General features: G+C 35.8%; 1 protein-coding gene across 2 annotated transcripts in view; it reads right to left on the bottom strand.

Moving 5' to 3' along the window:
• SLC7A11 (solute carrier family 7 member 11) overlaps positions 1-16224 on the bottom strand; it is a 96254-nt gene that overhangs the window by 61859 nt on the left and 18171 nt on the right. For both annotated transcript variants that reach the window (XR_006724746.2, XM_010954635.3), the window contains exons 5-6: positions 12712-12811; positions 6055-6099 (exon numbers count right to left, since the gene is read on the bottom strand). Coding sequence is in view for 1 of the 2 variants with exons in the window: in XM_010954635.3 (XP_010952937.1) it covers positions 6055-6099; positions 12712-12811 (145 nt within the window). In the remaining variant the exon portion in view is untranslated. The remainder of the gene's footprint in view (positions 1-6054; positions 6100-12711; positions 12812-16224) is intronic.

The raw sequence follows: 16224 nt of genomic DNA, 5'->3' as shown, positions 1-16224 counted from the left end.
TAAATTTTTCATTGTATTTTATATGAATTCTGTTTAAAGACATTATAGATGAGATTCATGCATCTGGTGAAAAGCTAGATTACATAGTGTCCAAGGTCCCCCTTTAGTTTTGAAATTCTTTGACTTTATCATCATACCACTTATGGTCTCTTATTATATGGATAATTAAGGGAAACAGAAGCACAGGGCAGAATTAAATCAGCCACTGTTGTTGCTCCTAAGACGAGTTTATGATTCTTGACTCAAAATATAAACTTCAATAAAACTAAAATTCAAACTTAGAAACAACTAACATAAAAGGATGTAAAACAGTCAAAAGCATTGACCTTCAAATTTTTGCCTCATAATGGGGTTAGAATCCTTAAAATTTAAAAAAAAATCTAAATGTCTTCCACAAAGCACTTGAAGGATTAATATCTGTCTTCTTTGATTACTGCCTGATAAAATATTATAACATAATCCTATAATTTCTGCACCACTTATTTGACACTTCAGCCTTACATGAACAAACTGTGTTTGAGCCAAATGTATTTTTTATGCATATGTGAAGCTGAGAAATGCAAGAATTTTGATCCCAGGGTACATCAATCTCATGTTCCGTTAGTGAGGAATTTTCAGACTGCTCAAAGGCCAGGAAGAGTAACTTGGTGACCTTGTTCTCTGAACACAGAATCATCTCTTCTTGTGTCTTCTGGACAAATAGTGATCTTTTGTCTGCCTCAGTGGCTCAAACAGTGTAATTATACTCCTATCGCAAAATATATTTTAAAATGGATTTGCCAAACTTTTTATATATATTTCCAGAAGAAAGGCACAAAATAGAAGGATTTTAATTTAGGTTTCAATTATTTCAACAACTGAAGAGAAACACTGTCATGTATTAAGATAATTCTAGCAATGCCTTGTTGTCATTAATAAAGAGATGCTTCATTCTGACAAATCTTTGTAAACTTGGGTATAAACGCAATTTTACAAATAACTTGGTTAGGAGACACCATTTTTTAAGAAATTCATTTGGCAAATACTTTCACAAATTAACTTTGCTTAATAATCCTTATTTTTCTATATACGTTTATTTACAGTGAGGTAACTTTCTGGGAAAATTAGTTTACATAGCTTAAGAACATACAGCACTTGAGTATTGGTAAAAGGTGCTTTGGAAATATTCTAAGAATGTAGGTAGCATTATTTTGTAATAAAAAGATCACAAAATATAACACTGCTGTAATCTGAATATATATAGTCAAGACATTATATGCTATTTTCTAGCAACTGTTACATTAGAAACCTATAAAGCATATAGAGAAGAAGATTTCTCTCATAGAAAACTGTATCCTTAAAATACCAAAATAATGCAAGATAAAAGACTTCAAGTCAATTTTTAATGTTTTTTCATGTAACTGCTACAGCTCATTTGGGTAAGATTTTTAAATTGTTTTTGTTTTGCTATGTTTTTAATCAGGTTAATTTTATATGTCATGTAAGAAATAGGCCTTATAAAACAGTATAATATTATTAATAATCGCCTTCACTCTGGCTTAATACAAGTCAATAAAGATAAAAGCACATATACCAAGAATTTAAGACTGCAACATCTGAACTGAGTGTAAGTAATTTAATTGTGGACCATTTATGGACCACTCTGATTGATCACATCGCCTTAAAGGTCTTCGGGCATTTTCCCCAAATCAAATCTCTTTTCTTCTAAGTTATCATTGGTACAAGGTGCAATGACTTTCAGACATCAATTAATATAAATTGGAAGCAGGCAAAGTATTAATTAAACATGACACTCTGATTATTTAAACCTTCTATTAAAGTTGATTATTCAGAGCATGTTGATAGCCTGCTCTTCAACAACGACTGATGGTCTCAGCTTTACTGACTCCCTCCAAGTCTACTGTTTCCAACTCTTCAGAACAGAAGGAATAAATGAAGTGAGAAGAACATGGGAACAAGTCTAATAGAAAAACTGACTAATCTCAGACCCCCAAGGTCAAAGTAAAGCAATCCATTTCTTGGCTTTCATCAATACAAGACATGATTTATCAATCCGAGAGCAGGATTACAAACATTATACATCTCAATGATATGTTCTCTGCACCGTGTGACTTTTTGAACAATGACAGATTGCACAGTCGCCACAAAAGTAATATCATAGGGCAAAACCCATTATATTCGCAAACAAAAACATTTTGATTTTTAAGAACAAATTAGCACATATTACCACTACACATTTCATTTGGGGCGGAAATGGCATTTTAAAATTCACATATTCCTTGGGATTCTATTACCTTCATGGTCCAAACTTTGGACATCCATGCTCCTCAAAACAATATTCTTACTCTAACGTATATCATTTGCGGGGCCAGTCACCATGCTATAAATAATTATTAAATGGAATAGTTTTATATTACTACAAAATTTCAATGGGAACCATGGTATTTTCACATAAAAATGTTAAATGCCTCTTAAAGAATTACTACTCCCATAGACCCAAAGCTACTCCTGGAGAAGAAAATACAAATTATAAGAATGACCATGGGAACATTTTTTTAACATTATAGATGTAATCATATAACAGGAATTTTGCCCAGAATTTCAGGATTAGTGATTTACAAGCTTTAAAAAATAGGTAAGACTTAAGAGACTAAAGAAGTCAGGAGCTAATTATTTTGATACCATTAATCTCTCCGTTTCTCTCTCACTTGTTACATTGAGGAATTGTTCTATAAGTCATACTCATGATAGCAGCTTGGAAATTATTCCATAGAGTAATGTTAGCTAATTTGAAAGATTTCCACTAAAATTAAACTATATGTAAAAGGTACCCAATTGTGATCATGAAACCTTATTCCACATACTATATATTTTAAATCACATTGGTATTTTCCCTGATCTAAATAAATGATCCCTTTTTCAATTAGGTCACAATTTTAGGGAAATTTAATTGCCGAGATCGAGAAGGATAGTAAAAAGTTTTGTATCTTCAGCTGCTGGTTCATTTCGCCAGCTGCCAGGACACTGCACGCTATAGTACACCTGGACACATGCACCCGTGACTGATTGGGAAACACATTTATCTTGGCACGTCACAAAGGAGGTGGAATTAGAATTATTCTCCCTGGTAACTAAAGGTATTTTGGAGCTGTGTCTCCCCACAAAATAATACAAATTACACATCTGGACTAGGTCCACATAATTTTACCATCTGTCATCCATATTCAACCATCAATTGTTCCCAAAGCATTCTCTGTGTTTAAAAAAATAAGATTTTGTTTGAAAAGAACTGGACAAATTGTCAACATTTCAAGGAAATGTTATTTTAAAAATTGAAGACATTGAATAAATTGCTCAAAACCCTGAATTTCCTTGGTTGATTAATATATAGTACAAACTTAACCTTTACTTTCCATTTAGGGGATTTTGTAGATTTCTCATATTCTGAGAAAACAAATGTGTTGTCTGAGTTTTATACAGAATCCTCCGTGCAAAAGTTGATTATCTGAGTACCTAATATAAAAGAATAAAAAGGGATCAGAGGTTTCTTTCTTCAGGTTGTCTTAAGAGTTACTTATTTTCCTGACCTAAAAATCCAGAAATTTGTAATCTCTCCTGAGAAGTTCCTTAGTTTGAGAGCTCAAAATATAATTTTAAATTAAAAGTATTCCAGGAATATATAATGAAATCTGCAGAATCATGGTTTCCAGAAAATGAAAATACCTCATCCAATGTAAGCAGTGATAACAATCTTAGCCTTAATCTTATAGAACAGGCTTCAATATGGTGTGAAATAATTTTGTCATGTTTCTTTCAAAAACACTGAAGAAAGAGAATTGCTTAGGATATTGAAACCTAGGAAACACTCTTATGTTACAGTTTACTTTGTTCCCAAAATAAAGATACCATAATCATAGCAACAACCAATTATGTAGAGATTAAAAAACAAGTCACTAATCTATGCATTTCACACATATTAACTGATTTCCACAACTCAGGGAGGTAGGTACTATTATTATTCTTACTTTTTTGAGATAAGGAAATTTCTTTGCAATTAGAAACAAAACCACAACCATAGCCACAACAAAAACACTGAAGCAATACATCACGATTCTTTAGTATTTGTATATAAATTGATCATGGACATTATCAATGTGTGAAATTAAGGCTCCTAAATTAAGAAAGAGAAAGAAGGAAGGAGAGAATCGTTGACTGCCATATGACTCAGGCAGAATGCATCAGAACTCAGATCAAATTAATAATAGCATAAATAGTTTTAAATATGCTTAATATACACAGGAATATTACAGTATGTATTACAAACAAAATCTATGCACAAACTGTTAAATAACATTAAAAGAGAATGTGAACTATTTCTATGCCACTGATGTATCATAGACGTCATATTATAGGTCACATCCACAAACCTACAGTCTGCCATTCTTTTCATAAGAAACACTCTCTGATACTGGATTTTAGTAATTGGTCTCTTTAAAATGTTTTTAGGCTTAAAAGGAACAGTCATAAACCATAGTAATCTCTTTCCCACAATGGAAATTCAATACTTTAAAGAAAAGAGGAGTCTTTCCTCTGCATTGCCACCTACACACTAATTATGCTCAAAAATAAAAGACAAGGCAACCTATTTATCTCTGTAATCATAATGTAGTTTACCATTTCAAAGTAATGCCAGAAACAACTAGTTCCTGGTAAATGTATGTTCTCTACCACAATTCCAGTTGTAAATATGAAACATTGTTATAAATTTATCATATTTCTCAATAAAACAAACTTTTCTCATGTTTAAATTGCAGAGTGTTTGTATAAAAGTTAAATCGGATAGTATGAAACATCATTTTAACCTAAACTTCTGGTTTGTGTGCTCAAAATTCTCACAACCCTGGTACTTGGCCAGATCTAATCAGCTTACTACCTTCCAACATACTTGGTGCCAGAATTTTAGTCCACCTTAGTTTGAATTAAGGCATGTTCTCTGATGTCCAGTCTACTTCTTACTGACTCACCTCCATACTTGTTTCCCTTTCTTGGAGGTCTGTCCCCTTTTCTCTCCCTTTCTCTCTCCTATATTTATCTAAGGAACACCTACTCATCATCTGAGACTCTATGTAAGCAACGTCTCCCTGGAGAGAGTTAAATATTTCCTCCTTTAGTCTCTGTCAAACTAGGAAAGTAACCTAATATGGTATCAATCACACTGTGTTACGATTATTTGCACATTTGACTCAGTGACTAGACAATTCTTGAATACAAGCCTTACTCCTCATGTAAAATGATGCACAATAGTTAGAACTTGGTAGATGTTTAATAAAATTCAGATGAACTAAACAACTTCAAGAATCTGTCTATATCTTACTCTGTACTACTTAAAAATTTCCCTCTTCTGGCCACAGATTACATGCTTTTCCTGTAAAAAATCAGGTTTTTACACAAACAATAAAAATACTTCATTTTTCAAAGTTCTAGGTTAAAAAATAATTCATTTTTAAACATGAAGTCATCATCAACTCATCTAATCACCAAAAGGATCACTAACCACAAAAAGCTTTTACAAGCAATCATCCAGCTCCCAAAGTTTACAAGTCCCTAGAGTATCTGCAGTTATTTGAAGGCTTGTCCATTAATTGTCCACAATTGTATAGTTGTAACTAATTGTATAGTTACAAAAAACTCCTATGAGTTACTAGAAATAGTCAACTTTTGGAGTTCACATCTTATGGAACATCTGTGGGCAGCTGAGAGTCCATGTTAAATTGTATGTATGTTTTTATGAAGTAGGTCACCTAAAATGCAACTCTATCCTTTTGTGCTTTCAGGTTACCAGATAATTTAGTATTGAAAGTAGAATATATAATACAGTTATTTACATCTAGTTTATGATAAAATTAAGTAAGTTTTACTTGCCCAAGAGAAGATGATGACAACGATGGGAAAGTGAATTGGCCCACACTGTACTCCTTCGTTGTCTACTTCTTCAAATATATAACCTTACCTTTCACTCCTCATAAATATTGCAGAGTAAATACGGCTACTTACTTTTCAGGATTTTCCACTTCTTCAGTAACAAAGTTGAGATAAAACCTGAAAAGATATAAATGTAGTACAAATGATCAATGTATTTTATAATCATAATCCAAAATTTCAAATTTTAAGTATTTAAAATCAAATTCAGAATTATAAAAACTTTATAAACAACTAACCTAAGATGAAAATCTCCAACATCAAAAGCTCCCACAAGTCAGTTTTCTATTAAACAGTATTTGTGGAGTTCTTTGTTATTTCTTAACATTTTTATAGAGGTTTAACATATGAACAGTGAAGTGAACAAATCTTAATGTATAACCTGATGAATTTTTACATATTTATACATCTAAGTAACCAACAAAAATATCAAGAGACAAAACATTCCGAACACCCTAGAAGGTTCCCTCAAGGCCCTTCCAATCACTATCATCTCCTCCACCCTCACATAAATGCAACCACTATTCTGACTTTTACCACTATAGGTTAGTTTTGCTTATTTCATCACAATAGACTAATATTTGCTTGTACAACTATTATACAATACTTATTCTTATGTGTCTGGCTTTTTTGCTGGACTTCATGTTTGTGGGTCTCATCCATGTTGTTGTATGTAGCAGTAATTCATTTCTTTTTATTGTTGCTTTTCATTATATGAATGTAACACTGTATATTCTCTCATTGATGGACATTTTAATTACTTCCAATTTATAGCTAATATGAATACAGAAATCATAAGTATGCTTGTGCACGTCCTTTTGGGGACCATGCAATCATTTCTCTTGGGCATATACTCAGAATATGATCACTGGGTCACAGAGTGGATGTGTATTTACTATCACACTATTTTCTACCATTTTTGCATTCTTATCAGCGATATATGAGATTGCCATGTGTTGGTCACTTGGGAAATAAAAGGAGAAAATCTATAATCTCTCATCTCAAGGAGCTCATAGTCCATGAAATGGTCCATAGAATCATGTGACACGCAGGCACAGGAGGCTGTGCTAGAGCATGCCCAGGGTACCACGGGAGCCAGAGGTGAAGTCAGACCCAGACTGTCAGTCAGGGAAGGTTTTCAAAAGGAAGCATCACCCAAGTCGAGTCTTCAAAAATGCTTAACATTTAGCCCTGGTGAAGTGGCGTGAGGACACTCCAGATGGAGTGTAGCACACAAGCACGGGGCTGTGAGCAGGAGCTGAGTATTCTGCAGCACAGAACACTGGGGGAAGTGAGAACACAATGTAAGTACAAGGTGGCCTCTGGCTTCTGGGAATCCAGATTTTAGTAGCAGTAACATGTCAATCAAAACTTGTAGGGCAAGAGAAATATGACAATAGCATTTGCCCTGGATTTAAACACAGAGGGTGAGTAGACAATGAAAATGGGATGAAAGATAATCAATTCTCAATTTGCACTTCTTCTTTGCAAGTCACTGTTTTCCAGGATGCATCCCGCCCAAATAACCTCAAGTCATAAGGCAACTGTGCCTTATGCAAAACAGCAACTATGAACTTGCTATTTTTCTTTTTTGTATATTTAGGCAGCTAATTTTAGACACATTGTTTGTCATTATACTGTAAGTCGATAACTAAGCAGCAGAACATTTTGAATACTTCCCCTGAGCCCTGAACACTTCTGTGGGTCTCGCACAAGACCAGAAGCATCCTAGGCACACAATCAAGCTCTGCAGGAGCTCAAATACTACCTCACATTACGTTACGGCCCTAGAGAGATTCAGATTCCTTTCCTTCACTTGGTGAGTCTACTCGTCCCACCCAGGGATGTCTACTGCCTTGCATCCTTGACTTCTTTTTCCAATCTAAAGGGATTGCTGGAGACCTTTTAAAATCCTTGAAGTTCTTTTTCAAGGTTCCAAGATGTAAGATTGAGGCAGACTCCTCAAATAAGCATATAGAGATAACTGGATCATGAAGATGAGAAAACTAAAGGATCGCCCCAGAGAGAGACAGTCATGAAGACAAAGACCTTTCTACCTCTTCACTGCATTGGCTTAAGAATATTTCACAAAGTAATGAAGTCATATTTTCAATATACTCTTCTGTGTTCTTACTATTCCTTAGAAGGTAAATTAGCCATCATATAAGTACACAGACATATGGGTCTATAGGTACAAATTCTCAAAAACCAAATGGCTGGAATATTAGCCCATCATCCTTTATACTTAAAGTATTTCATAACTTGAAGATGAGAAAACCTGTCTTATTCTATCTTTATAAAAACTCCATCTAAATTCACAAGTAGGCAGTTGATGCTCATGGTTGTAAAAAAAAAGATGGAGTCACTTATGTTAAGTCTCACATCACAAACCAAAACTTCACTCATGTAAAGTTTCAGACCTCCCAGAAATGGAATCTTGAGCCAGTCAATTAGGAATTGCACCATTTAGATAATCTGCCTGACAGATTCTGCCATCCTCTAAATGACAATGACTTTGCAATAACCAATCTGGTGGGGTTTTTTGTTTTTTTTTTTTTTTGTGCTTATGATTTTCTTGTTTCCTGACCACTTCTGCCTATAAAAGTCTTCTAATTTTGTACAGCTTCCCAGAGCTCCTTTCTACCTGCTAGATGGGATGCTGCCAGACCAAATCAATTTTTGCTCAAACTCTTAAAAATTTTAATATCCCTCAGTTTATCTTTTAAGAAAGCTAAGGTGTCTAATATTTTAAGGACTCTGTTCTAAGTAGAAACATTTGAATATCTGAGAGAACAGTAGCAATAAAGGTGACCAAAAAGTGAGCAGCCAAGGGTATTTTTTTAATGACTAGAAAGTAAGTTGCTAAAAATAGAGGTTGTAGTTATATCAGCAAGGCAAGCAACAATCAATACTTATATCTGGAATACGCGCTCGGAGGGATTTGATGTGTTTGTTCTAAGCCCAAGGCAATGGGAAGTACAGGAGGAAAACGGAAAAAACAAAACAAAACAAACAAACAAAGAAACACAAAAATACCTCACCCCCCCCCACACACACACTTAGAAATATTTCCGGGCTTCTTGCTTCAAAAATAGTCAGTTCCTCCTAAACTGGTCTTTTCCAACAATGTTAAGGCAGGAAAGGAAATATTTATGAAAAAAGAACCCAATTTCAAACATTTGCCACAGAGAAAAGGCAAGGGCGGGGGAGTGGGAAGGAGAAAGCTGCTTATTTTGGTCCAAACATTCGCATCCTGTGGGAAATACACCGTTATGCTCTCCTGGTCTCCAGCAACGCGTCCAGAGCATCCTCCTTGCTTTACATCTCCTCAAGTTCTCTAGAGAATGTTCACAAGATCTATTGTTCCAGCTTTTCCATGGTTGTGTAGAAAAAGCACTACAAAGCTGGCAATGCATTCCAATACCCAACGAGGTGAATTATTTTAAAAAGAAGCTTATTCTTTAGATTAGATTTGACACAATGCTACAAAATAATCCCAGCAGGTGTTTTAGAAAGACTAAACCCACTGAGGATAGGATTTAAAAGGAAGAAAAAAAGACACCAAAAAAAACTATTTTCTATCACACAGTTTAAAAAAAAAAAAAATCCCACCAAGCAATATTTAGCTTTGGATCAGGATATGGGACTGAAATTGGTTGAGTTCCCCAGGTCCCCAGGGAGACTGGCAGACATATTTCTCTGAATGTGGACATTGGCAATAAAATTAAAGCTGTTCTGACCCAGCTCTGTGACCTGGCTGGGTTAATGATTTCTTTCCCCCAATCATGTTTCTGTGAAGGAGTTTTCATCATTCGGAAAAGGTCCAGCATGCCTCATGGCCAAAAGCCTGCTCTATTCAGATCCAAGGTCTGGCAGTGTCTTTTTCCCATTCAACACGTAGAGGTTGACTCATTAACAGAACAAGGCCCTCAAAGAAAACAAAAAGGTCTTGCTTCTTTTACTTACCCTCTAGGTGGTTAAGTTCTAAAGACAATAGCTGTTTCTGCCTTCTTATTTGCAATGCCCCTATACTACCCCCGCCCCCCGCCCCCCCCCCCCCCGCATCAAACATTGTCAGGGAGGCAGCACAGGGAGTGGAGGTTCACTTACAGTGCCCCGTTTATAATTCCACAACTCAGTCTTTTAATTCTATCATGAAAGGCAAAGAGAGGTCAGAAAGGCAGGATCACATTTGGAAAGTGCCTAAATGCCCCCCACTTTGGAAACTGTTTTAGCTCCCATCATGTTCCATTTATATCCAGATAGTAACTTTTCCTCTGCAACTCCAAACCAAAAGACAATTTCTTCTAAACACAGCTCCCTTTTTCTAAGACCGATGGCCATAGATTAACAATCAGATTATTTCTACCCGTCCACAGAGCAGCATTTAGGTAGCCAAACAGCCTGTTAGAGAAGTACAGTTACCTATCTGTCCCCTACAGAAATCACTTGTATCAGACAACATTCTGTTTAAAATCCTAGACTTAATTTCCCATTGAACCCTCCAGAATGTAAGAAAATCAACAATTTCCCATTCTTTAAAATTGGGAGTGGACATGAGGATTCTACGGGTAAAAGTATAAATAAAGGTTCATGTAAACCTTATTTACCCTGTAAATAGAGGGTTGAAGAATAAATTTCTAGGCTCAAGATGGAGCCAGACTCCAAACACCAAGCCAACACTGGGCTCTATACTTACTTCCTTGTTTCATATTCATTTTCTGTTTTTCTCTTCTTTGTTCCTTAGTCCTCATGCTATAAAAGCTTCCTGTCCTCCACTCTATTTTGCTGTTCTTTGGACTTTTGTTTGTATCACCTAAATTGTCATTTTAAATCATTTTAACAACAGTAACATTTTGGGTTCAGCATCAATAAAACTAAATATTAAGATAAGAAGATAATTCAAAATGAAAAGAGTCTTTATACTGGGAGAAATCTACCAGCCCTCGAAAGCCTACAGAAGTGGAGAAGATTTGCTCTACATAAAGCAGGTGACCTGAATATTCAGCACTTGTAGTAGGCGAGGGAGTTGGGGAGAAGAGTATTTTAAGATTCTGTGGGAACAGATGCATGGGTACTCACAGGCAAAAGAAACTTCATTCAATAGAATTAATCAAATCTCCCTTGTGACTATCTCCACATTCCACATTCCTGATTGAACACTGCCGAGCTCCCAACACTTGGCTCTGCCTGAAAGCTTTTTGCCACCTCCCTGCTTCACCCTGGCATCTCCTGGTGACCCTCCCAGTGCTTGGCTGTTGCCCCAGGGTGCCAGGGCTCTGATCCAGGCTGAAAAGCCACAGAATAGATGACTCTGCTGCTAACCCTGTGATCACAACTCTGTTCTTTTTTCCGCTCAGCACTACATTGTGCTTTGGACAAAAATATAAAGACTTCAGAAATACTGAGTGATACGAGACTAATGCTCACAGACAATGGCTATCAAAATATTCCGAGAATGCACAAATATTTCACACTAGACTTCTGAGAGCAACAATCTTCTAAGAACTTCAGACACTTTGCTTCAAAAGCCATGTTAAAATTTTTAGTTCCTGTCCTCTCCTGATCCTCCTGTAGTGCTAAATTTCCATAATTCAATGAGATTAATAGGGTAAAACCTCCATTTATTTTGAAATGTATTTTTATATTCCATGCATTTGCTGGAAGGTAAGATCCTAAAAATTAAAGAACAAAAGGAAATTGTACTTGTGTTTGAAATGCACTTATATGATTTTTGAGCTAGTGTGGTTTGTTATTATCTTTAGGTTCATAGAACATTCTCACAGCTAACACTGTACAACTACTAGCTCTATAAATACTAAAAAAGAAATATTGCTACTAATTACTCCAAAACAGTGAAATTTAATTTTCTTACAATTATTTTGATGTTTAAATAACACTATTCTTCCTAGTGGGCTTTCTCCCAACAGTCACCTCAACTAAATCTTACTAGATCAATAAAATTTAATTAGGAAGAAATCCCACTCACAGACATGATTATTGTTATTCAAGTTCCTGAACAAAGCAAGACAAAAATACAAAGTTTTAATGCTTCAACCAGAAAGGTATCACAGTTGAACCTGCATTCAAGGAAACGTACCTGAAGCCCAGTGATTTTATTCATCTTTGCTGCGCATTTTGTTTTCAAATGCTGAGGAAATTTTAAGGAATTTGTAAGGTCCTTTAAATCATTAACAGAGAATCTAGCACACCTGATTTCATTATCCTGGTTTCTCCTTCCTGCCTTTAGAGTACCATTTTACCTCCTGGAAACATCTTACTTATTTCTATATCTGAACTGTTTCTTTCTCATGGGAAGGTGGAAAAAATCAATTAATCACTATTTGTATACACCCTTGGAGCTTCAGTTGGAAAGCTTTTTGACAAGCAAAGACTAATCTTTAATTTCTTGTGGCACTATTATGCCCTTACTTATACATACTTATAAGTGATTTGTACTGGCTCGTGAGACCCAGCATTTGTTTGTTTTTCATATTATCAGGCTAAATCCAGCAGTCACCTTGACTGGAAACCTGAATGATGTTGGTGTGAAGTCGTGTACGCAGTAATCAGCCTGGTGAAGGGAGCCGTGCCATCTTTCTCACTTCACGTAAAGCACATCGCACTGGATGATGGCTGTTCACAGTTGCCCAGCACCTTGCTTGGCACTTGATCACAGTACTTGAAGGAATTAAGTATCCAAACCACCAGTTGACAGAGATAAAAACTTACCAGCCAGCATATGCATACATTCCATAATAAAAAGCCAGTGGCAATCCCATAATACTTGCATCTCTTCCTGAAAAGGCATCTTTAAAGTGTTGTGTTTGTCCTGCAGTGAGAATAGAAAGATTTAGGACTTTTCAAAGAATTGGTTGTTATTCCTTCTTCAACCTTAAACACGAAGAGGGGAAGACAGAGGGGCTGGGGATGAACTACATAGAGTTTAGGTCCAGATTTCTTACTCTCTGCTCATTTCTAACTTTATCAATGCTGCACCCACACTAGAGAAGGAGTCCCCAAAGTATACTGATTACCACTAACACAACTTCACTTTTCTTTTAATAAAATGATGGCAAAGAGGAAAATGGCATTTCAAACACAATCCCTTGTTTAAGCGTGCCTCTGCTCTTCACAGAGTTTTTGTCCACAAAAGAAGGCTAAAGGCTCTTCTGTAAAATCTAGTTTTTAGGAGTGTGATAGAATTCTTAAAAATGAAGATAATACAGTGCTTGGGAAGAAATATTGAAGGGTCACTTCTCAATGAGGAGGTGGCATGAAACCCCAGAACCACCTTCCTACATCATTTCACATTCTACTTTCTGCTTTTCCCCTACAGTTCATTAGATACCAAAAGGGGCTGGAAAGCCCTGTGGAACAAATCTGCTCCCACCCCCAAGCTTCTTCTGTAATCAAAGGTCTGTTGGAGCACAGCCAGGCCCACTTACTTACTTCTGACTGACACTATCAGTCTATGGCTAATTTCCCTCTCCAACAGCAGAACTGTATGATTTGGGAGAGACCACATGGCACACGAAGTTGAAAACATTTACTCTCTGGCCATTTACAGAGGAAGTCCACTGACTGTTTCCTAGAGAATGGCATGATTTCCTTCTAGAAACACTGAAAAGAAACTCTCCTGAACACTAAAATAAATAGGTTTTAACAAATTTTGCATCAACACGTGGATTGAACACTTTAAGGCATCACATTTTTCTCCACTTTATAAATCATAATGGGACTTTTCTTGTATATATTTTGGATAATTAAAAAAACAGAAATTCAGATTTACTTTAGTTAACCAATATTTAAAGTTAAGCATAAAATGTCTCCATTTCCCAAAGAAAATAGCAAATGAGATTATCCAAATGAGAAATAAGTTTCAAAACTGGTCTTCACATATGTAAATAACAGAGGAAAAGGAGGTGGATGATAAATGAGATCATCTCTCTTCACTCAAATCTGGTTTTGCCTGCATTGTCCAGAAGACAACATATGTATCAAAAAAAGGTAAGAGTTCTAAAACCAAAAATGGAGAATGCTGAGTTATATACTAAATGATTTTCCCCTTGAAGCATCCAATTCCCAAATACAGTTCATTTTTTAAAATGATACCATCAATTCAGACATACTCATTTTACTAAAACATCTCTGGGTCCTCATAAAAGGAAAATATAAGTACTAAAACCCAGATAAAAAACTTCTGTTGAATATTACATTATCATGATCTGTGGTCTCCTTGGCCTTAAGTAACTATTCCTAAGAGTGTGGCACTGAAAAAATCTATAAAAGATACCAAATTTTGTAAAGACCAGATTCCTAGCACAGATCCTGAAATGGGCCATTTTGAGAGTGTTACAAAAGAAAGGCATTTCTAAGCTTTGGCAATATTTTGGCTGCATAACATTGGTCTCAAGAAGATCAAAGTCATTATATTCAAAGGGAAGTTTATCAAATCCTCATAAGAGAATATATAACATACAGCCATTTTCTGGATTGGGTTATATTAATAATAAATGCACAATGTGTATTAGTCAAATTTTCTCTTCCTAAAGTTTCATATTAATATGAAAAACAAGTGATAAATTACAAAGAAAATCATCATTTTATAGTAATAAATATTCCTGCTAAGAATGCTCTCCTAAATATGAAAATTTACTTTAAATGTGGTAAAACTCTCTTAGGTCATTTTTCTATTATGTGAGATACATAAGGAAATCTGGTCACATTAAAGCTTTGAGATTGAAACTGAGGCCTTTCCAGGGGCAGACCCCTTTATCCCCTGCCTCTTGTTTATAGAAAAGCTTTAGTCTCCTAGGCCTTCCCTGAGTTTTAAAGAGCAAGTTTAATCTGAGACGTGAGAGAATGAAGAAACAAAGGAAAGCAGTTAAGCAAGACAAAATATATTAGAATAGTTTAGCCATAAAACAAAATCAAGATCCTTCAGTTCCTCCTCAGGGGCTGAAGATTTTATCCTGACTCATATCCTTGAGTCATTTTACAGATACTAAAACCCCTACCAAGTGATAGAAGCTAACTGCACAATGACCACAATCATGTAACCCCTAAACCAGCTTGAAACCTGAGGATTGAAAATGCTGACCCCTGTGACCTTACCGGTTACTCCATTATCAACCAGTCAGAGAATTGTGCATGAGCTCATCACACATCCCAAGACCCTCTCTCTCACACTGTCTTTTAAAACCCTTCCCTGAAAGCCATCAGGGAGTTTAGGTATTTTGAGCACGAGCTGCCCATTCTCCTCGTTTGGTCCTGTAATAAACACTGTACTTTCCTTTACCACAACCCAGTGTCAGTAGATTGGCTTTGCTGAGTCCTATAAGGTGAGCAGATCCAAGGCTGGTTTGGTAAAAATGTAGGTATTAAAGAATCATCCTATTGCAAATGTCGAAAAAAAAATCCAAAAGATACATCATGACCTCTGCTCTCACGAAATTTACAATTCAGTAACATTTGGGAAAACCCACCTCACCTTACCCACATATATAAATAAGTGGTAAAAATTGACTACAGTCTTACATTACATCAAAAAGAAAAAAAGAAAGAAAAAATCTTTGTCTTAAAGGATAGTGCATCATCTTTTGGAACCCAAACTAGAGGAAAAGATGGGTCAATGACCAGAGTTTCTACACTTTCCAAAAATGGAAGAAATTTCTTACAGAAGTCTTAAGAGTTGGCTCAGAAAAGGAAAGCAGTAACAAAACAGACTATTTCCCTACATTTCTAATGGATCAGATAAAATATGAGCAGGCCAGCTCTACGGAGGCCTACTCCAATGTGAATTACAAGAATGAGCTCACGTCTTCCCTTCAGTATAAGCCATAGCATAAAAAATCTCCACCGTGTTTATTTTGAGTTGGCTGAGGTTGCTGGATTTAATGCAAACATTTAGCCAGGAGAGTTCTAAGATCTCCCACTAGGCTTATTAAATGGACAGCAGCAGCTCCCTTTCCCCAGCTAGAGTGACGAATCTTTCCACGTTTGTTATTGTTTAATGCCTCTACCACCAGCAAAGGTTTTGCTGAATTTTGGCATTTCGTTTTGCCTTGTGTAATTCATCTTCTGCAACTTCATTAAACTTCTCTATAAAATCCTGTTCTTGGATCAGACAATATCAATGTAAACATTAAATACTTAACATGCCCAACTTGTAAGTCACTTCTTTACAATTTCATCTCACTGCATCCATTGCTCATTGAGTAACTCACCTGGTCCTCCTTCTCT

Source organism: Camelus bactrianus, chromosome 2, assembly GCF_048773025.1.
Source record: "Camelus bactrianus isolate YW-2024 breed Bactrian camel chromosome 2, ASM4877302v1, whole genome shotgun sequence".
In the NCBI taxonomy this organism is placed as follows: Eukaryota; Metazoa; Chordata; class Mammalia; order Artiodactyla; family Camelidae; genus Camelus; species Camelus bactrianus.
This window is presented reverse-complemented; position numbering and strand designations above follow the sequence as displayed.